The 22,187-nt window shown below is 35.1% G+C and overlaps 2 protein-coding genes across 2 annotated transcripts; both read right to left on the bottom strand.

The window, feature by feature from the left end:
• Window positions 1–2,814: 2,814 nt before the first annotated feature.
• On the bottom strand, window positions 2,815–7,927 carry LOC131802241 (uncharacterized). Its single transcript, XM_059122088.1, has 2 exons — window positions 6,457–7,927; window positions 2,815–3,945 (listed from the first exon to the last, which is right to left on the bottom strand). Exons 1-2 carry the CDS (start codon window positions 7,276–7,278, stop codon window positions 2,953–2,955), a joined length of 1,815 nt encoding a protein of 604 aa, XP_058978071.1. The 5' UTR covers window positions 7,279–7,927; the 3' UTR covers window positions 2,815–2,952.
• A 2,738-nt stretch (window positions 7,928–10,665) lies between these two features.
• Window positions 10,666–20,927, bottom strand: LOC101895027 (uncharacterized). Its single transcript, XM_059122085.1, has 8 exons — window positions 20,763–20,927; window positions 20,621–20,705; window positions 20,501–20,561; window positions 20,305–20,443; window positions 17,441–17,562; window positions 16,056–17,385; window positions 13,956–15,665; window positions 10,666–11,785 (listed from the first exon to the last, which is right to left on the bottom strand). Exons 7-8 carry the CDS (start codon window positions 14,775–14,777, stop codon window positions 10,793–10,795), a joined length of 1,815 nt encoding a protein of 604 aa, XP_058978068.1. The 5' UTR covers window positions 14,778–15,665; window positions 16,056–17,385; window positions 17,441–17,562; window positions 20,305–20,443; window positions 20,501–20,561; window positions 20,621–20,705; window positions 20,763–20,927; the 3' UTR covers window positions 10,666–10,792.
• Between the last annotated feature and the right edge of the window lie 1,260 nt (window positions 20,928–22,187).

Here is a 22,187-nt window from a genome sequence, read left to right as displayed (position 1 = left end):
TTTCTGCTTATGTTGCTGTGTTCTTCCTTTTTTTTCTGGAAAATTCTGACCAAAATGCATTTATACGCTTGTAAACAATATAATGTGTTGTCACTGGAATAATAATTAACAGCTATCGAACGAGTGGCTTAGAAATGACAACAGTCTGAAGTTAGTTGCAGTTTTTTTCATCTCACCCTGTATATTCTTGATCAGCTTAAAATTCTATGTCGATTTAGCGATGTCCGTCCATCTGTGGAAATCACTCTAACTTCCGAACGAAATGAAGTAGATTGATAAAATTTTACTTAGATGTATATTATATCTGCAGGACTTTTGCTATTGAAAATGGGCCATGTAGGTCCACGTTTTTGTATAGCTTCCATATGATGGTACCTCCCTATTTTCAGTATATTGGTCATTTAAGCGGCATTATTCACCGGAAATGTTTCAAATTTGGTATTTGAAGTTCGTTATGGATACTACAGGCTATAGCTGCAAATTGTCTGTGCAGGTTCACATTTTCGTATAGCTTCCATATGACGGCACCTCTCGATATTCGATATTTTCATGAATTTTGCGACATTATTCACCGGAATCGTAACAAATTTCGTATTTAAAGTTCGTAATGGATACTCAAGCTATGACAAAATATTTCACATTCACGTTTCGGTTCGTAACGGGTACTACAGCATATGACAAAAAATTTCGTAAGCAGGTCCACGTCTTCGTATGGCCCCAATATAACTGTTTTCAATTAAGAGTAGTTTTCGGATTTTTATTTAAAAATTTTCATGTTCCTTCCAAATGGTGGAGAGTATTAAAAGTTCGGCACGGACGAACTTAGCTATTTTGTTATTTGTTCATTATTACAAATTTTATTCAAATATGAACGATCCGAAAAGCAAGAGGTCAGACCATCTTCTCTTTATCTTTTAACGAAAAGTTTACAGTTTATATATATATATATATATATATATATATATATATATATATATATATATATATATATATATACATATATATATATATATATATCCGAATTTAAAAGGTACAAATGCTTCGGCATTTTTGTTATGTGGAGCTCTACTAAATTAGCAAAGTGGTATCATAAAGTCGGCCCCGACCGACTTTATGACTTTCTTTACTGGTTTAAACTGTAAACTTTTCGTTAAAAGATAAAGAGAAGATGGTCTGACCTCTTGCTTTTCGGATCGTTCATATTTGAATAAAATTTGTAATAATGAACAAATAAAAAAATAGCTAAGTTCGTCCGGGCCGAACTTTTAATACTCTCCACCATTTGGAAGGAACATGAAAATTTTTAAATAAAAATCCGAAAACTACCACTTAATTGAAAACAGTTATATTGGGGCCATACGAAGACGTGGACCTGCTTACGAAATTTTTTGTCATATGCTGTAGTACCCGTTACGAACCGAAACGTGAATGTGAAACATTTTGTCATAGCTTGAGTATCCATTACGAACTTTAAATACGAAATTTGTTACGATTCCGGTGAATAATGTCGCAAAATTCATGAAAATATCGAATATCGAGAGGTGCCGTCATATGGAAGCTATACGAAAATGTGAACCTGCACAGACAATTTGCAGCTATAGCCTGTAGTATCCATAACGAACTTCAAATACCAAATTTGAAACATTTCCGGTGAATAATGCCGCTTAAATGACCAATATACTGAAAATAGGGAGGTACCATCATATGGAAGCTATACAAAAACGTGGACCTACATGGCCCATTTTCAATAGCAAAAGTCCTGCAGATATAATATACATCTAAGTAAAATTTTATCAATCTACTTCATTTCGTTCGGAAGTTAGAGTGATTTCCACAGATGGACGGACATCGCTAAATCGACATAGAATTTTAAGCTGATCAACAATATACAGGGTGAGATGAAAAAACTGCAACTAACTTCAGACTGTTGTCATATCTAAGCCACTCGTTCGACAGCTGTTAATGATTTTTCCAGTGACAGTTCATTATATTGTTTACAAGCGTTTAAATGGTCAGATTTTTTTGGTCAGAATTTTCTAGAAAAAAAGGAACATCAGCAGAAATGGTTCGAAAAGTAAAGAAGCGACTTGATCGAAACCCGCATCGCAGTGGCCGAAAAATGGCTCATGAGCTGAACATATCGCAATATTCCATTCGGCAAATGTTGCAAAATGAGCTCGGGCTAAAGCCATTGTAATTCCAAAAAGTGTAAGAACTTACACCGCAACAGAAAGAAAATAGACTCAAAAGAGCTAAAGAGTTGCTTCGCTTGGCCGAAAGTGGTGAACTGCCGAGTTTGGTTTTCTCCGATGAGAAAACGTTCGTTATCCAGCAGTTTGTAAACAAACAAAATTATCGTGTTTACTTGCCAAAGAGATCAGCTGAAAATGTACACCTTCGGTTGGCCACCAGAAGTCAAGCGACGGCCATGGTGATGGTGGTAACTGCCGATGGTCGCTCTCCGCTCGTATTAATCGACCGCGGCATCAGAAAAAATGCCGATTATTATCGCGAAAATATTCTGGAGGGTCTATTAAAGCCTTGGGCACGCAAACATTTTGGCCGCAGACCTTGGACATTCCAACAGGACTCAGCACCATCGCACTCAGCACGCGCCACCCAAGAATGGTTACAAAATGAGGTTCCTCACTTCACAAAATCCTACACAAATCAGAGATGGGAACCTAATTTTTATGCAGTGAAATTTGACAAGATAAATTACCGAAAATGCAGAGATGGGCATGCATACTTGAAATGAATTTACCTTCTTAATTTTACCATGATAATAATCTTAATATACCATTTTTAGTGCTGTAAATTTTATTTAAAATCAATTGAAATACATTCATTAATTAATACATCAAATTTCGTGTTGAAGCGGTATTTGGTTGCGCTCTAATGTCGGAAAGTGCATAACAACATTAAACGTTAATGTAGATGTATTTATTCGATTCAAAAAAGTTTCTTTAGAAAATCAAACTTTTTCGACAATAACTCTAATACAAATATTACTATGGATGCAGATTGCAAAAATACTACAAGGTATATAAAACTCATAATTTGCCTCAAATTTACTAATAATGCTGCTTCGTATTTAGTAGAGTAGCTAGATTGTGAAATCCGAAACGATTCATATGTCAATTTGCGCCAAAGTTCCATAAAACCCATCTGATGATAACCTAAAATGCAGTTTTCCAAACGTTCGGCCAAATACGAATGCTTCGGAACATAAAACGTTATCTTTTGATCGTTGAGACTCATTTGCATTAATATAAAAACTTTACTCCTTGACAATTCTGTGTGGACATAATAAAAAACGAAATCTCTCACGGTGATGGCCACCAAATTTTCGTGCGAATTTTTATCTATATATCTTAGGGGTGCCATTTCATCGGTGGTATTGAGGACAATCAAAGGCAAAGAGTTATCCATAAACTGTGGTATATACGTCAGGAGAGGTGCTGTCGGTTGAGTACACACGGCTCGATAGCCCGACACTGCAAAATCGATTACAGTGGTCGGTGGTTGACGATAGAATTGGGTACGATACAAGAAGAATAGTATCGACTGATAGACTAGTCGCAGTACGAATGTTGACAGCATCCAAATGATGAAAGTGACTCGTGGTGAAAGTCTTTCAGGTATTCGTACCGACGGTAATCCCAACAGGGATTCAATTATTTGCCAAGTACTGGCAGAGCGAACATTTTTCTGACGGAAATAATTAATTATTATTAATATGAGGGAACTTATGATGAGCAGCACCCAGGTCGGCATATCGAAGGGAAATATCAATACATTCAAGGATTCATGTCCGCTTTCTCGTCGTACAACCACAGCAGCAAGGGGTACACTGAACGTAACATAGGTGGACGTAGCAAGGTCATCTCTTTCGGGGGTACGACGAAAGAATCCCGCAGTTATATTTGTTTCACGTCGCTGTAACTGTAATAAAAAAAAAATAAAAGATAATAACAATTATATGAAAATGGAATGGATGTCACTAAGTACATAATTACTCCAAGGTTGTTATGAAATATAATAAAATAATATTATTATCACAGTAAATAAAATTACGAGCTGTATGTAAAGTGGACTTTTTGAAAAACACACGGAAATACACATGGGTAATAGAATTGACAGCACATACAGTAGCTCCAAGAGAAACTCGTACACTTAGCAAACAATTTTCTTTCATGAAATATATGATTGTTGCCAAATTCACTACCAGAACAAACCTATATTTTTTATTAGTGTATAGGGTACTAGAATCTCCGTAGAACAAAAGTTTACTATTATTGATTATTTAACAAAATAATGGCATTCATTCTAAAACTCAAAAACTTTCTATGCAAAAGCTAAACTCGTACAGTTTACATTTATACGGCAACCCTGTTACGAACTGCGTCCAACTTCACTCGATTGATGGAAAATGTATTTGGAGAAGTCCCTAAAAGTTAATTTATCAAAAATTTCCAACTGTTGTGAAATCTTAATAGAAGCCGATCTACAGTTCAGTACATCATTACACAAAACGGTTCAAAACTTATGGATGTATAGAAAATAAGTCAAACAGCCAAATAAGAGAATATTTACCTTGAGTAAGGAGAAGTTTTTCCATTTTTTTAATTGCACCGAAGCTCGTCAAAATTGCTGAAAAGGATTTGAGAAAAGTATGTTGCCCTCAAACAATAAGAAATATACTGCATAAGTCGAATTACAATGGAAGAAGAACTGGACATAAACCTCTAATCAGCAAGCGAAACCAAGAAGTAACATTACTATTTGCCCAGGAGCACATATCAAAAGATTTTCCATTTTGGAAGAATATGCTGTTCACACGGACGAGAGCAAATTCCACCTTTTTGGTTCAGATGGCAGACCTTATGTATGAAGAAAGGCAAATGAAGCGCTCCTTTCCAAAAATATGAAGCCTATAGTGAAGTACGGTGGTGGGTCAGAAATGATGTGGGGTTCACTTTCATATTATGGACTATGTACCTTAACATTTTGAAAGAAAATTTGGTATTCTGTAAGGAAAAGCTCGGCCTTGGCGAAGATTATTATTTTTATCAAGACAATGATCCGAAACACAAGGCTTATAAAGTGTGACCATGGCTGTAATAAAGATATCACTAGCTCAGAGTCTAGACATAAATCCAATAGAGAATTGATGGAGCTATCTCGATGGAAAAATTCGCCAGCATACCATATCTTGCAAAGAAGACTTGAAGAAAGCTTTGTTGTAAGTGAAGATTTCTGGAAGTCGTACTTTAGTGAAAATAATTTTTTTATAAATTCCAATTCAAAACTGTACTTGAAATGAGCGGCTAGCTTCTTTCTCATTAATTGTTTGTTCGAATCTTTACTCTCATGAAAGTGAGGAAAACCGGATGCGGAAAGAAAGCAAATGAGTTTTTAGCAACCATCGGCTGTTATGGCGGTCCATACCATCACCATGGCCGTCGATTGAGTTCTGGTGGCCAACCGCAGGTGCACATTTTCAGCTGATCTCTTTGGCAAGTAAAAACGATCATTTTGTTTGTTTACAAACTGCTGGACAACGAATGTTTTCTCATCGTAGAAAACCAAATTCGGAAGTTCACAACTTTCGGCCAATCGAAGTAACTCTTTAGCTCTTTTGAGACTATCTTCTTTCTGTGGCGATGTAAGTTCTTGCATTTTTTGGAATTTCAATGGCTTTACCCCGAGCTCATTTTTCAATAATTGCCGAATGAAATATTGCGATATGTTCAGCCCAGGAGCCATTTTTAGGCCACTGCGACGCGGGTTTCGATCAAATAGCTTCTTTACTTTTCGAACCATTTCTGCTGATGTTGCTGTTTTCTACGCTACCAGTATCATGGCAAAGAGCGATGGTACGAGACACAAAATATTTATTCACATTTAAATGCTAGAGTGCTCTAACGATAGCCACTTGAGGTTTTCCAGCCAAATATAAAGAAATCACACTATCACGCTTGAATTCCATCACAAATAACTTTTTTTTCTGGAAAGATTCTCACCAAAATGCTTTTGTACGCTTGTAAACAATATATATAGGTATCGGACGGAGTTGCTTAGAAATGACAGCAGTCTGAAGTTGGTTGCAGTTTTTTCATCTCACCATGTAATTATTGAAAATATTGACCCTTTGTGGGCGTGTACCAGAAGGGTTTGAGATCAATATGAAAGCCAACTGGAAAACGAAAATTACTGTTTAAAAGCTAAAACTATTCACAGAATTTGTAAGAACCAACAAAAAAATTATTGCACCAGATTACGTTCTTAATTTTACCATGGTTTCTTCATCTTAGCAATTCTACTATGATTTTCAATAAGAAAAGGGTGCAGGGCCTTTTCTATTTTTGTTCAAACCCTTTAAGAAGTCAATTTTATAAAAAAAAATACCCTCGAACGGTCTTCCCCATAGGAGGAATACGATTCAATACTCACCACTTTAAATGGTTCCATTCGATCGTCACCCAAATCCCTTCTCTCAGCAAGACTATCCTCATCGATGGTAAAATTCAAATGTTTACTCAAAGTTTTTAAAATTATCATCTCTAGGCCGGTATAAATTTCCGTTGTATTATCGGGGAATAAGATAAACGGTGGTATTTCCCAAAGATTCATACGTATTGGACAGCCATACAGATTTTGAACTTTGATCGGAAACATAACGTCATTTACAAAACGTACACCATCAAACTGATTTATCAGCACTGGATCGCTACTGAAACAAGCATCCTCTTGAAATGGAAAATAGGTGTAGATCAGAACTTCGCCCTTTGCGTTTTGTATCATAACATTGCAATGTAACCAATAATTATCCAGGCAATATTGTAGAATTTTCGCTCTTTCCTCTGGCATTTGGGCGTCACGTATTTGTAAAAATATTATGTAGTACTCTTGCGTATCATACTGGCTGTTGTGCTGGGATATATTGGTACGCTGTAAATTCTCAAATGAATCGACCATTATCATGTTACAAAAACGCCTTCCAGGTACCACTACATCTTGACGCTTGCTGTTATGCCGAACAATTGTAATGGCCATATAACCCCAGGAGGCAAACAATTTCGCAAGTACATCTTCAAACCAGAGTTCCGTTGCTGGGGATGTTGTTGATATTGTCAGAAAAACGGAATCGCATAATTTGAGCAAGACATTTTGAATTAAAAACCGCAAAGCCATTGCCACAAAGTTGTCAATTTCCTCTGATTGTGGTACTTTTACCAAATGCTCAGGATCCTTTGTGAACAAGGTATAATTCATGGTAAGCTTTGTTGTTTGTAGCACTCGATCCGATATTCCACGACAAAGTGTTAATGTTTTTCGTATCCTCCCATAATTTATAGGTTTTTGGTATTTTTATAAATGCCGTTTGTTTGCTAATTAGTAAAGGAAATAACTTAAAAACCTGCAGAGATTGATAAGCTTGTTTGTATGTTTTTTGTCCTTATTGACCATTTTTTGTTGTTGTGTGTAAATATGAGGTGCCCATAAGGATGGCTTATGTCCATATACTAATCAAGATGGTAACTGATTTTAGGGTATCGTAAACTAGTGATTTATTTGTTTGTTTTCGTGTGAATAAAAGTAGTGAGCGGAACATGACTTGGGTGGCAAAAGGACTACTCTTCAAATGTATTGCAAGTTTACTTGCAACAAGTCTCTGTTTGTAGGAGAGTGTAATGAGGTGAATTAATTGAAAAAATTGTCTGGTTTTGCCAATTTGTGTCAATTTCCTTCGTGTTTTTATTTTTAGACATAAATGACAGAATAGGCAATGATAAAAAATGACAATTTCTGAAAACAAATTTCTTTGTTTAAATACATGGGGGGAGATGAAAAGAGGTGAAAAATGTCGGCAAATAAACTTGCCTAGACTCATGGTACAATAAAAAGGAAAGGTACTAAATCAAAGAAGTTTGTTACATGGTGGAAGAATACAGGTAGATGTATCAGAGCTTGGGAACATTGATATGTCAACAAACTTTAAATGTTCACGTTTTACACGTTTTCTTATACGACGTCATTCGGAGGTTATTATAATTCGCGTCTTTCAAGAATTTTCGATTTCAAAATTTTCATTCAAAATTTTCTATTCCAAAATTAGTTTGACAGCAGCCCAGTGTTGACAGCAATTAGTGTCCCAGCAGCTGTGTCGATGCGTCTACCTACATACGTCTATTCTTCTACCATGATTTGTTACATGGTAGTTATTTATATAACTAGTTAGCAGATTAGTTATTTATATAAAGCACATTTACACTTGCAAAATCAAAGAGATTTAAGTTCCATTGCGTACACATCAAACTAAATCTACTCTCAAATTCGGTGGATTTAATTTGACATTTACGCAATGGCTTTGACAGTTGAAATCCGCTGGAATTGTTATGTGTGTACGGCATGCGTCAATGTCATTTCTGGGCATATGATTAGACAGTTTTCACGTCTGTCTTTGAATTCATTACCGATTTTCTTAGGGGAATTACATAAAAATATTAGAATTCATGGTACAATGAAGAGAAGGTAGGTCAACTTTGAAAAAATTGCAAGTATAGAGGTCTACCTGCTTGGCTTGTAATGCCAAAATTAGTATCAAAACAATAAAAAATCAAACAACTTGTTGCATTTATTTTGAATAAATAATTGAAAACCGCGATAACTGAATGAAAGGTCAACACTTATTTTCAAAATCATGTACTATATATCTCTAAAGGATTATTTGTAACATATAGAAACATAAATTGTAGACCCCACAGAGTATATATATATATATATATATATATATATATATATTCCTAATCAGGCAACATCCTAAAGGATTATTTGTAACATATAGAAACATAAATTGTAGACCCCACAGAGTATATATATATATATATATATATATATATATATATATATATATATATATATATATATATATATATATATATATATATATATATATATATATATATATATATATATATATATATATATATATATATATATATATATATATATCTTCCTAATCAGGCAACATCCTTGCATAGAATTGTCTATATAGACCCAAGTTTGGATATAGTCCCCTTATGACTGTACCTCCCGATATTCCGTATTTTAAGTATTTTAGACAGACTTTTTAACAGAATTATCTCAAACTTTGTATTTGGAGTTCGCAATTGGCTACATAGGTTAAGGTTTTCGTATAGGCCCATATAACTTTACCTGAACACTTTTAATTGGAATTGTTTGAAATTTGAAATAGAGTTAGTAATTGGTACTACCTGTTATGAGAGAAAATTGGTTATACAAATTCAAGTCTTTGTATAAGACCTATATAACGGTTCCTCCCAATATTCGGTACTTTGACGCTTATAGCTATGTTTTTCAATTATCCTAAACTTGTTTTTTAGAATTCGCATCATCTTCTCTGGCAGATAATTAGCTCTTTATTGAGCTACTGACATTCTGAATTTTTCTAACATGGGGGCTATACGAAGACGTCAACCTGCACAGACAATTTTCAGTCATAGCCTGTAGTATCCATAACGAACTTCTAATACCAAATTTGAAACATTTCCGGTGCATAATGCCGCTTAAATGACCAATATACTGAAAATAGGGAGGTACCATCATATGCAAGCTATACAAAAACGTGGACCTACATGGCCCATTTTCAATAGCAAAAGTCCTGCAGATATAATATACATCTAAGTAAAATTTTATCAATCTACTTCATTTCGTTCGGAAGTTAGAGTGATTTCCACAGACGGACGGACGGACATCGCTAAATCGACATAGAATTTTAAGCTGATCAAGAATATACAGGGTGAGATGAAAAAACTGCAACTAACTTCAGACTGTTGTCATTTCTAAGCCACTCGTTCGATAGCTGTTAATTATTATTCCAGTGACAACACATTATATTGTTTACAAGCGTATAAATGCATTTTGGTCAGAATTTTCCAGAAAAAAAAGGAAGAACACAGCAACATAAGCAGAAATGGTTCGAAAAGTAAAGAAGCGACTTGATCGAAACCCGCGTCGCAGTGGCCGAAGAATGGCTCATGAGCTGAACATATCGCAATATTCCATTCGGCAAATATTGCAAAATGAGCTCGGGCGTAAGCCATTGTAATTCCAAAAAGTGTAAGAACTTACACCGCAACAGAAAGAGATGAGAAAACTTAAGTTATCCAGCAGTTTGTAAACAAACAAAATGATCGTGTTTACTTGCCAAAGAGGTCAGCTGGAAAAGTGCACTTTCGGTTGGCCACCAGAATTCAAGCGACGGCCATGGTGTGGGCCGCCATAATTGCCGATGGTTGCTGTCCGCTCGTATTAATCGACCGCGGCATCAGAAAAATGCCGATTATTATCGCGAAAATAGGGTGTATTAAAGCCTTGGAGGGTGTATTAAAGCCTTGGGCACGCAAACATTTGGACATTGGACATTCCAAAAGGACTCAGCACGTGCCACCCAAGAATGGTTACAAAATGAGGTTCCTCACTTCATAAAATCCTACACAAATCAGAGATGGGAACCTAATTTTTATGCAGTGAGATTTGACAAGATAAATTACCGAAAATGCAGAGATGGGCATGCATACTTGAAATGAATTTACCTTCTTAATTTTACCATGATAATAATCTTAATATACCATTTTTAGTGCTGTAAATTTTATTCAAAATCAATTAATACATCAAATTTCGTGTAGAAGCGGTATTTGGTTGCGCTCTAATGTCGGAAAGTGCATAACAACATTAAACATTAGTACATTTGTATTTCTTTGATTCAAAAAAGTTTCTTTAGAAAATCAAACTTTTTCGACAATAACTCTAATACAAATATTACTATGGATGCAGATTGCAAAAATACTACAAGCCATATAAAACTCATAATTTGCCTCAAATTTACTAATAATGCTGCTTCGTATTTAGTAGAGTAGCTGGAACGTGATACCCGAAACGATTCAAATGTCAATTTGCGCCAAAGTTCCATAAAACCCATCTGATGATAACCTAAAATGCAGTTTTCCAAACGTTCAGCCAAATACGAATGCTTCGGAACATAAAACGTTATCTTTTGATCGTTGAGACTCATTCGCATTAATATAAAAACTTGACCCCTTGTCAATTCGGTGTGGACATAATAAAAAACGAAATCTCTCACGGTGATGGCCACCAAATTTTCGTGCGAATTTTTATCTATATATCTTAGGGGTGCCATTTCATCGGTGGTATTGAGGACAATCAAAGGCAAAGAGTTATCCATAAACTGTGGTATATACGTCAGGAGAGGTGCTGTCGGTTGAGTACACACGGCTCGATAGCCCGACACTGCAAAATCGATTACAGTGGTCGGTGGTTGACGATAGAATTGGGTACGATACACGAAGAATAGTATCGACTGATAAACTAAGCGCAATACAAATGTTGACAGCATCCAAATGATGAAAGTGACTCGTGGTGAAAGTCTTTCAGGTATTCGTACCGACGGTAATCCCAACAGGGATTCAATTATTTGCCAAGTACTGGCAGAGCGAACATTTTTCTGACGGAAATAATTAATTATTATTAATATGAGGGAACTTATGATGAGCAGCACCCAGGTCGGCATATCGAAGGGAAATATCAATACATTCAAGGATTCATGTCCGCTTTCTCGTCGTACAACCACAGCAGCAAGGGGTACACTGAACGTAACATAGGTGGACGTAGCAAGGTCATCTCTTTCGGGGGTACGACGAAAGAATCCCGCAGTTATATTTGTTTCACGTCGCTGTAACTGTAATAAAAAAAATAAAAGATAATAACAATTATTTGAAACTGGTCTAACTATGAGGAATATATGAGTAGTTGGTGCATAATTATTTCAAGTTAGTTAAATTAAATTAATTGTGTTTAATTAAATTAAGTTAAATTATAAATGTGGAAATATATAAAATAAAATATAAAAATTTGTTATTAAATATAATAAGAAAAATGAAATATAAAGGAAATAAAATTATGAGTTGTATGTAAAGTGGAAATTTGACAAATGCAAGGAAATACAAATGGGTAATAAAATATGTGTCTGGTTACTTTTCCAGCAGGAATTGTCCAGCAACTTCTTTCTGAGAGAGTAAGGTAGTTTTATTCTCGTTTGCAAGAAAATTACGAGAAGTAAACAGACGGCATTTCTGCAGAAGCTTGCAACTAATTAGCTGATTTGTCAAAACAAACCAATTTGTCCCCCATTAAAAGAATTAAAATAAAGTAAGCACCACCGATTTTACAAGTTTTATAAATAAAAATGTTGGAAATAGTCTTTTATTTTCATATTACATATAAATATTTACGTTTTTTTGCAGAACTTTTGGGTTAACAGACGACTTCCAATAACAATTTGTAACAATTGTTACAAATTTTAGGGTAACCAGACACACCTAAAATTGGCAGCACATAAAGGGTGAGATAAAAAAACTGCAACAAAGTCAAATGCCATAATTTTAATTTTTTTTAGCTCCATTGTATGAAAGCAAAAAGGTGGGAAATAGCATCAAATTTTAGAATAAGTTTAGATTTATTCGAATTAGGCATCTTTGGCACGAATTATGGCCTTCGAACGACCAATAAAACCGTCACACGCTGCTTGCCAATTCCCAGCGAAGCGCTTGCTTGATGTGATCGACACTTTGGTTTTTTTTTAGTGCCCTTGCTTTCTAAAACGCTCCAGACACAAAAGTCCAACGGATTGGTATCCGGAGTTTTTGGTGGCCATTGTGCGTTGGAAATTAAGCAAGGAATCTCATTTTGTAAGCATTCTTTGGAAGCGCGTTTTGAGTGCGATGGTGCTGAGTCCTGTTGGAATATCCAAGGTCTGCAGCCAAAATGTTTGCGTGCCCAAGGCTTTAATACACCGCCTAGAATATTTTCGCGTAATATTCGGCATTTATTCTGAAGCCACGGTCGATTAATACGAGCGGAGAGCGACCATCGGCTGTTCTGGTGGTCAACTTGAGTTCTGGTGGTCAACCGCAGGTGCACATTTTCAGCTGACCTCTTTGGCAAGTAAACACGATAATTTTGTTTATTTACAAACTGCTGGACAACGAATGTTTTCTCATTGGAGAAATCCAAATTCGGCAGTTCAATACTTTCGATACTTTTCAAGCGAAGCAACTCATTAACTCTTTTGAGACTATCTTCTTTCTGTTGCGGTGTAAGTTCTTGCACTTTTTGGAATTTCAATGGCTTTACCCCTAGCTCCTTTATCAATATTTGCCGAATGGAATATTGCGATATGTTCAGCTCAAGAGCCAAGTAGCTTCTTTACTTTTCAAACCATTTCTGCTGATGTTGCTGTTTTCTACGCTACCAGTATCATGGCAAAGAGCGATGGTACGAGACACAAAATATTTATTCACATTTAAATGCTAGAGTGCTCTAATGATAGCCACTTGAGGTTTTCCAGCCAAATATAAAGAAATCACACTATCACGCTTGAATTCCATCACAAATAACTTTTTTTTCTGGAAAGATTCTCACCAAAATGCTTTTGTACGCTTGTAAACAATATATATAGGTATCGGACGGAGTTGCTTAGAAATGACAGCAGTCTGAAGTTGGTTGCAGTTTTTTCATCTCACCATGTAATTATTGAAAATGTTGACCCTTTGTGGGCGTGTACCAGAAGGGTTTGAGATCAATATGAAAGCCAACTGGAAAACGAAAATTACTCTTTAAAAGCTAAAACTATTCACAGAATTTGTAAGAACCAACAAAAAAATTATTGCACCAGATTACGTTCTTAATTTTACCATGGTTTCTTCATCTTAACAATTCTACTATGATTTTCAATAAAAAAGGCTGCAGGGCCTTTTCTATTTTTGTTAAAATCCTTTAAGAAGTCAATTTTATAAAAAAAATACCCTCGAACGGTCTTCCGCATAGGAGGAATACGATTCAATACTCACCACTTTAAATGGTTCCATTCGATCGTCACCCAAATCCCTTCTCTCAGCAAGACTATCCTCATCGATGGTAAAATTCAAATGTTTACTCAGAGTTTTTAAAATTATCATCTCTAGGCCGGTATAAATTTCCGTTGTATTATCGGGGAATAAGATAAACGGTGGTATTTCCCAAAGATTCATACGTATTGGACAACCATACAGATTTTGAACTTTGATCGGAAACATAACGTCATTTACAAAACGTACACCATCGAACTGATTTATCAGCACTGGATCGCTACTGAAACAAGCATCCTCTTGAAATGGAAAATAGGTGTAGATCAAAACTTCGCCCTTTGCGTTTTGTATCATAACATTGCAATGTAACCAATAATTATCCAGGCAATATTGTAGAATTTTCGCTCTTTCCTCTGGCATTTGGGCGTCACGTATTTGTAAAAATATTATGTAGTACTCTTGCGTATCATACTGGCTGTTGTGCTGGGATATATTGGTACGCTGTAAATTCTCAAATGAATCGACCATTATCATGTTACAAAATCGCCTTCCGGGTACCACTACATCTTGACGCTTGCTGTTATGCAGAACAATTTGAATGGCCATATAACCCCAGGAGGCAAACAATTTCGCAAGTACATCTTTAAACCAGAGTTCCGTTGCTGGGGATGTTGTCGATATTGTCAGAAAAACGGAATCGCCTAATTTGAGCAAGACATTTTGAATTAAAAACCGCAAAGCTATGGCCACAAAGTTGTCAATTTCCTCTGATTGTGGTACTTTCACCAAATGCTCAGGATCCTTTGCGAACAGGGTATAATTCATGGCTAGCTTTGTTGTTTGTAGCACTCGATCCGATATTCCACGACAAAGTGTTAATGTTTTTCGTATCCTCCCATAATTTATAGGTTTTTGGTATTTTTATAAATGCCATTTGTTTGCTAATTAGTAAAGGAAATAAACTAAAAAGCTGCAGAGATTGATAAGCTGTTTGTGTGTTTTTTGTCCTTATTGACCATTGTTTGTTGTTGTGTGTCAATATGAGGTGTCCATAAGGATGGCTTATGTCCATATACTAATCAAGATGGAAACTGATTTTAGGGTATCGTAAACTATTTGTTTGTTTTCGTTTGAATAAAAGTAGTGAGTGGGTGGCAAAAGGACTAATCCTTAAATGTATTGCAAGTTTACTTGCAACAAGTCTCTGTTTGTAGGAGAGTGAAATGGGGGGAATGAATTGAAAAAATTGTCTGGTTTTGCCAATTTGTGTCAATTTCCTTCGTGTTTTTATTTTTAGACATAAATGACAGAATAGGCAATGATAAAAAATGACAATTTCTGAAAACAAATTTCTTTGTTTAAATACATGGGGGGAGATGAAAAGAGGTGAAAAATGTCGGCAAATAAACTTGCCTAGACTCATGGTACAATAAAAAGGAAAGGTACTAAATCAAAGAAATTTGTTACATGGTGGAAGAATACAAGTAGATGCATCAGCGCTTGGGAACATTGATATGTCAACAAACTTTAAATGTTCACGTTTTACACGTTTTCTTATACGACGTCATTCGGAGGTTATTATAATTCGCGTCTTTCAAGAATTTTCGATTTCACAATTTTCATTCAACATTTTCTATTCCAAAATTAGTTTGACAGCAGCCCAGTGTTGACAGCAATTAGTGTCCCAGCAGCTGTGTCGATGCGTCTACCTACCTACGTCTATTCTTCTACCATGATTTGTTACATGGTAGAAGAATATAGGTAGACGCGTCGACACAGCTGCTGGGACAATAAACTGTCAAACCAATTTTGGAATTGAAAATGTTGAATGAAAAACTATTTAAATTTGTAAAAATTCTTGAAAAGCGGGAATTATAATAGCCTCCGAATGACATAGTAAAAGAAAACATACAAAAATCTACTTATATTTGAAAAAACATTAATTTTTTTTAACATATCAATGCTCCTAAGCGTTAATGCATCTACCTGCATTCTTCTGCCATGATTTCATGGTAGAAAAATACAGGTAGCAGTCGCTCATCAGCATCTGTTGACATTAGACTGTTTTTCGCGCTGGTCGCTGTGCTTTTATTTCAAAACAACAACAAATATACAAACAACGCATTCACACACACAAACATAAACAAATTTGAGTTTTTTTACTTTTCCCTGCTTTTGCAAATTTTTTTTACAAAAGTTAAAATAATCCTTCATTAACTAAAAAATGGGGGGAGTAGGGGAACCTCCTCCTCCGCCTATTCCACCTCCTCCCCCGGGGGAACAAAATAAAAGAAGAGCTCCAAGCATTTCCAAAGAAACTAAAACTTTCAAAAACCAAAATGGAACACCTGTTAAACCAATAAACACAAACACAGAACCTACATCAAATAATGAAATGGCAGACCAACACAACTACAACTCTCTAAATAAAGAAACCATTTTATATCCTCAATACCATCCCGGTCCTTTTCATGTGTTAGTTTCCTCAGAAACGCCAATTAGCACAAGAAGAAAGAATTGTGAACTTCACCTGTATGCAAGATTTCAAAAGATTAATATTACAGACTATGCTTGCAAGAACATTGGATACAATATTTTCAGAATAACATTTAACAATGCTACCTCAGCCAACTCCTTTGCTACAAACCCAAAGTTAAACCAAATCGATCTCAAAGCCTTTATCCCAGAACGTTTTGTACAACGGTTCTATATAATCAAGAATGTACCAATAAGTATTTCTGCTATTACAATTAAACAACAAATTGAAGCTAATAATGATATGGACGACTCCGAAACCATAAAAATCGGTATTATATATGATGGTGTACCCACGGAGATACTTATGTGCGGAACAAAAATTACACCGGAGTTATATGACCCCCCTGTACGTTTATGTTTAAACTGCGGACGGTTAGGACACATAGCCATTCGTTGCAGGTCGACAAAAAATGTTTAAATTGTGGTAAATTTATTCTATGCCCCAATCAATGTCCCAAAGAGCAGAAATGTAAAGAATGTTTATCAACAACTACGTGCAAGGATATATGCAACTCGCCTCGATGCATTCTCTGTAATAGTATTGATCATTTTGCAACCGACTCAAAGCAGTGCCCAAGATGGAAATCTGAAAGAAATATAAGAAGCATAATGGCCCTTTCCAACCTTTCACGAAAAGAAGTTGTTCAAAAATATCCAGAATCCCAAAACCGTTTCCAAGTCCTTTCTGATGATGAATTTAACAATGCCTTTCCCCCTCTTAATAAAAACAAACCACAAAAAAGAAGCGTTTATGAAGAAATAAACAAAAGAGTAACAAAATTAAAATATAGCAAAGTTGCGTCTCCACGAAATCCAATCCATCACGCCATTGCCAGTCCGATTGAAATCACACCATCTCAATCCGTCTTCAACCATACTACCTTTTCAAAAGTATCTGAAATTGAAAAAGCATTAACACAATTTTCAAAAGAAATGTCAAAAGTCCTTACCTCACTTAATAGTGCCGAAGGTTTAAACATTTTAAAAAAATTCCAGCAATCACTCCTTTCATCGGAAATAGATAACCCATTTGAGGAACCAAATAACAAAGTGCCAAATAATAATTCAAATCCTGCAATTTTACAATAAACTTTTATTAAAATCATGAACATGCTTCAATACAATGTGCAAAGTTTAAACAAAAACAAAAATTACCTCGAATTTTTTCTGAAAAAGCAAAAAATTGACAGAACTAAACAAATTAATATCATTACTTGATCATCAATGTAACACTTTCATATGCTAGACACTCAGCTTTTGGTGACTCATTTGTCTCACAGCGTGGAAAAACAATAAAAGAAATCTTTGATAATTCCAACTTTCAATGTTTAAACGATGGTAGTTATACCTTTAAAAAAAATATAAATGATTTGAGTGGATCCGTTCTGGACCTATCTTTCACAAACTCTATTTTACCAATTCAATGGAAAACTTTCAAAAATATGATCGGTGGAAGCCACCATTATCCTGTCATTTTAAATATTAACAACATAAAGTGCAAGGGTCAAACTTTTTTGGCCAAAAAACAACTAATGAAAAAGCTAAGTACAATCCAACTAAATACTAATTTTCAAGAAATACACTCCGTGATAAAAAGTGAAATCAAAAAATCTAATTATACCCTAAAAGGAAACAAAACACCTAAAGTGTGGTGGGATTCCTATGTTGAAAAACAGTACAGGCTACAGATAGCTGCACAAAAAACTTATGATATGCATAGCAATGATATAAATGCAAGAAATCTAATTAAAATGATAAAAAAAAACTTTAAAAATGCCGTCCAATTTGCCAAAAAACACAATTTCATGAATAAAATACAAAATCTAAACAAGGAGCCCAGTTCAAAACATCTCTTTCAATTTGTTCGTGGGTGCAAAAATATTTTATCATCAAACAGCAAAAGCAAATGGTCCCCAAATAACAACAAACAATTTCTATGCCACCTCAGAGATGAAGTTCTAGACAACAATCCAATTAATTATGTCAGCAAAACTACTTATAATCGGTCCAATCTAACAATGGAAGAGTTTCTACTGGTTCTCAAAAACAAAAAGAAACCCTCAGCTGCTGGCCTTGACGGTATAACATACGAAATGATAAATAATCTAGGGGAATCGGCAAAAACAAACTTTTTGGAAGCAATAAATTGTTTATGGAAAAAATGCGAAATCATAGATGAATGGCCAAAAATTAAAATTATCCCGATACCAAAAAAGGCAAAGATCTAGAATTGTTTACTAACTTCAGACCGATAGCCTTAATATCAGTTCCTTTAAAAATAATAAATTTAATGGTGAAAGAACGTCTGCAACAATTCATCGACGAAAATAATATTTTGCCAGCAAATACATTTGCATACAGAAAACATATGTCCACTTCGATGTGTATCAACAACTTACTGCACACTATAAATTACTATAAAAACAGAGGTGAGAAAGTGATTATTCTATCGTTAGACGTAGAAAAAGCATATGATTGTGTCAGTATCGAAATTCTCCTTAAAATACTATGCGAACTCAACTGTCCGAGTGACATCTCTGATTGGATTATTAATTTTTTAAGCAAAAGAACTATCGTTATGGGAAATGAATCTCTTGAAATCTTCAATGGGCTCCCACAAGGCAGCTGTTTAAGTCCTACTCTTTTTAACTTATTTTATTTCTGATGACAACACACATCTGTTTCAAATTGCGGATGATTTCATATTATTATCTGCGCATAAGAACTTTGAATCGGCCAATCAAAATCTGCAATTAAAAGCCACTGAATTTCAATATCTTCTATCACGCTTGAACCTAAACTACAATACCAACAAAACCGCCGCTATGTATGTAGCCAAAGGACCAAGAAAAACTCCTACCATCACTTTACAAGGCACACAAATTACATCGGTTAACAGCATAAAGTTTTTAGGAAGGCACATAAAAAACAGTTTATCTCTTAAAGAACACTGTGATGATGTTATCTTGTCCTGCAACAAGTCAATAAATGCATTAAAAATGATCAACAATATCAAACAAGGTCTACTCCCAAATATTGCTATTAATCTAGCAAAATCCATAGTTTTTTCGAAAACAGAGTACTGCATCTCTTCAATGGCTCATATGCCAACTTACTTGAACAGAAAACTTACATCTTTTCAAAATCAGATGCTAAGAAGAAGTCTTGGCCTTACACCGTCAACACCTGTCCACGCAATCTATGCATTAGCATTGATGCTACCTCCGGAACAACGATCTCAATATCTCGCAGCGAAAGAATTAATCAAATTGAAATGTCACAATCGACAATTGTACCAAAACATTATAAATAACCCCTCCAACAAGACAAGTTTGGGCCTTATATACATCAAATTTAAACACATCTTCGACAAAGTTGTTGTAAATCAAATCGAATACCCCGGAAACAAATTCACTTTCATCATAAATTTGTTCAACTCGTCCAAAAATACCCAACCAAATGAATTCTATCGAATGATCCTACAAGAAAAAGTTGAAAGGTTAAAAAATACAGGTCATACTATTTGGGCAACTGATGCCTCGGTTTCCAGTGCCTCTACCGGATGTGCAGTATGCAACATCTCATATAACCAAAACTTCCTTTTTAAAATACCTAGTAAAATGTCTTCACTAATGGGAGAATTACATGCTATCAACAAGGCCATAGACATTATCATAGAAGTCAACATTAATAAGGCCACTATTATAACGGACAGTAAAAATGCTTGTCTATTACTAACACGAAATACAACTCAAAACTACCTGGCAAATAATATACTTCGAAAAGTAAATAACTCAAAAATTACACAACTCACCATTATCTGGACTCCCTCACATATTGGCATCCCTGCAAATGAGCGCGCAGATTTCTTCGCCAAACATGCGGCTCAAGTCGGTTCTATAATTCAATCAGACCTCTCAGTAAAAGATGCTCACTCCCAAATCTATCACCATCTATGGAACGAATGGAAGGAAAATTATAAAAACATCTCAATCACTAAAGGCACATACTTCTCTCAATTTTTCCCAGATCCGCCGTCTCGTCACTGGTATGCAGGTTCCAACATGCCCCCTGGAGAGATCAAACTCATAAATCGACTATTCACCGGTCACACATACGGAAAAACTTACCTATTTCTCATAAACGCTGAAACCTCCAATTTATGCGACACCTGCAACACTCCAAACACCGAAAACCACCAACTCTTTGTCTGTCCTAAATTTAATAATGACAGATTAAATTACAAAATTTTTACAAATTTTTCAAACTTACCTGCCCTACTCAAAAGTTTCGCCACTGAAAATTTTCATGAACTATGCACTTTCATTCACAAAAACAATATACAGCTGTAAAATGGATTTTACGCGACGCAGCACAACTCTACAAGGAAGCAGAGAAATGAAAAACAAGAAAGAAAAAGATAATTATCGATAACCACTAATCGAATACAAAGCAATGGTACATGCATACTTAAGGTATCGTACTAACCTCGTCTTGACGGCGTAACCAATTACCGATTCCAAAAAAAAAAAAAAAAAATACAGGTAGATGCATCAACGTTTGGGAACATTGATATGTCAAAAATTTTTAAATGTGTTTTCAAATATAAGCAGATTTTTAAATGTTTTCTTATACGACGTCATTCGAAGGTCATTATAAGTCGCGGTTTTTCAACAATTTTTACAAATTTAAATAATTTTTCATTCAACATTTTCAATTCCAAAATTGTTTTGACAGTTCATTGTCCCAGCAGCTGTGTCGATGCGTCTACCTATATTCTTCTACCATGCATGATTTGTTATTTATATAAAGCACATTTACACTTACAAAATCAAAGAGATTTAAGTTCCATTGCGTACACATCAAATTAAATCTACTCTCAAATTCGGTGGATTTAATTTGACATTTACGCAATGGCTTTGACAGTTGAAATCCGCTGGAATTGTTATGTGTGTACGGCATTTATGCGTCAATGTCATTTCTGGACATATGATTAGACAGTTTTCACGTCTGTCTTTGAATTCATTACCGATTTTCTTGGGGGAATTACATAAAAATATTAGAATTTATCTTTTAACCCTTTTTATGGCCCCCACTGTAGTATAGAGTGTATATTAGGTTTGTCATTCCATTTGTAACATATAGAAACATAAATTGTAGACCCCACAGAGTATATATATATATTCCTAATCAGGCAACATCCTTGCATAGAATTGTCTATATAGAACCAAGTTTTGATATAGTCCCCGTATGACGGTACCTCCCGATATTCAGTCTTTTAAGAATTTTGTCCACACTTTTTAACAAAATTGTCTGAAACTTGATATTTTGAGTTCGTAATTGGCTACATAGGTTAAGGTTTTCCTATAGCCCCATATAACTCTACCTCCAGTTATTCGGTATTTTGACGATTTGTGTCACACTTTTTACCGAAATTGTTTGAAATTTGGAGTTAGTAATTGGTACTACTTGTTATGATAGAAAATTGGTTATACAAATTCCCGTCCTCGTAAAGGTCCCACATAACGGTACCTCCCAATATTCGATATTTTGACGCTTATGGCTACGTTTTTCAATTATCCTAAACTAGGTTTTTAGAGTTCCCATCATCTTCTCTGGCAGATAATTTGCTGCTGATTGAGCTACTGACATTCTAAATTTTTCAAATTATAGCAACATTATTAGCGGATGTTTTTT

This window comes from Musca domestica, unplaced genomic scaffold, assembly GCF_030504385.1.
Source record: "Musca domestica strain aabys unplaced genomic scaffold, Musca_domestica.polishedcontigs.V.1.1 2, whole genome shotgun sequence".
Classification (NCBI taxonomy): Eukaryota; Metazoa; Arthropoda; class Insecta; order Diptera; family Muscidae; genus Musca; species Musca domestica.
The sequence above is the reverse complement of the archived record's forward strand: the minus strand, read 5'-3'. Positions and strand labels throughout refer to the sequence as shown.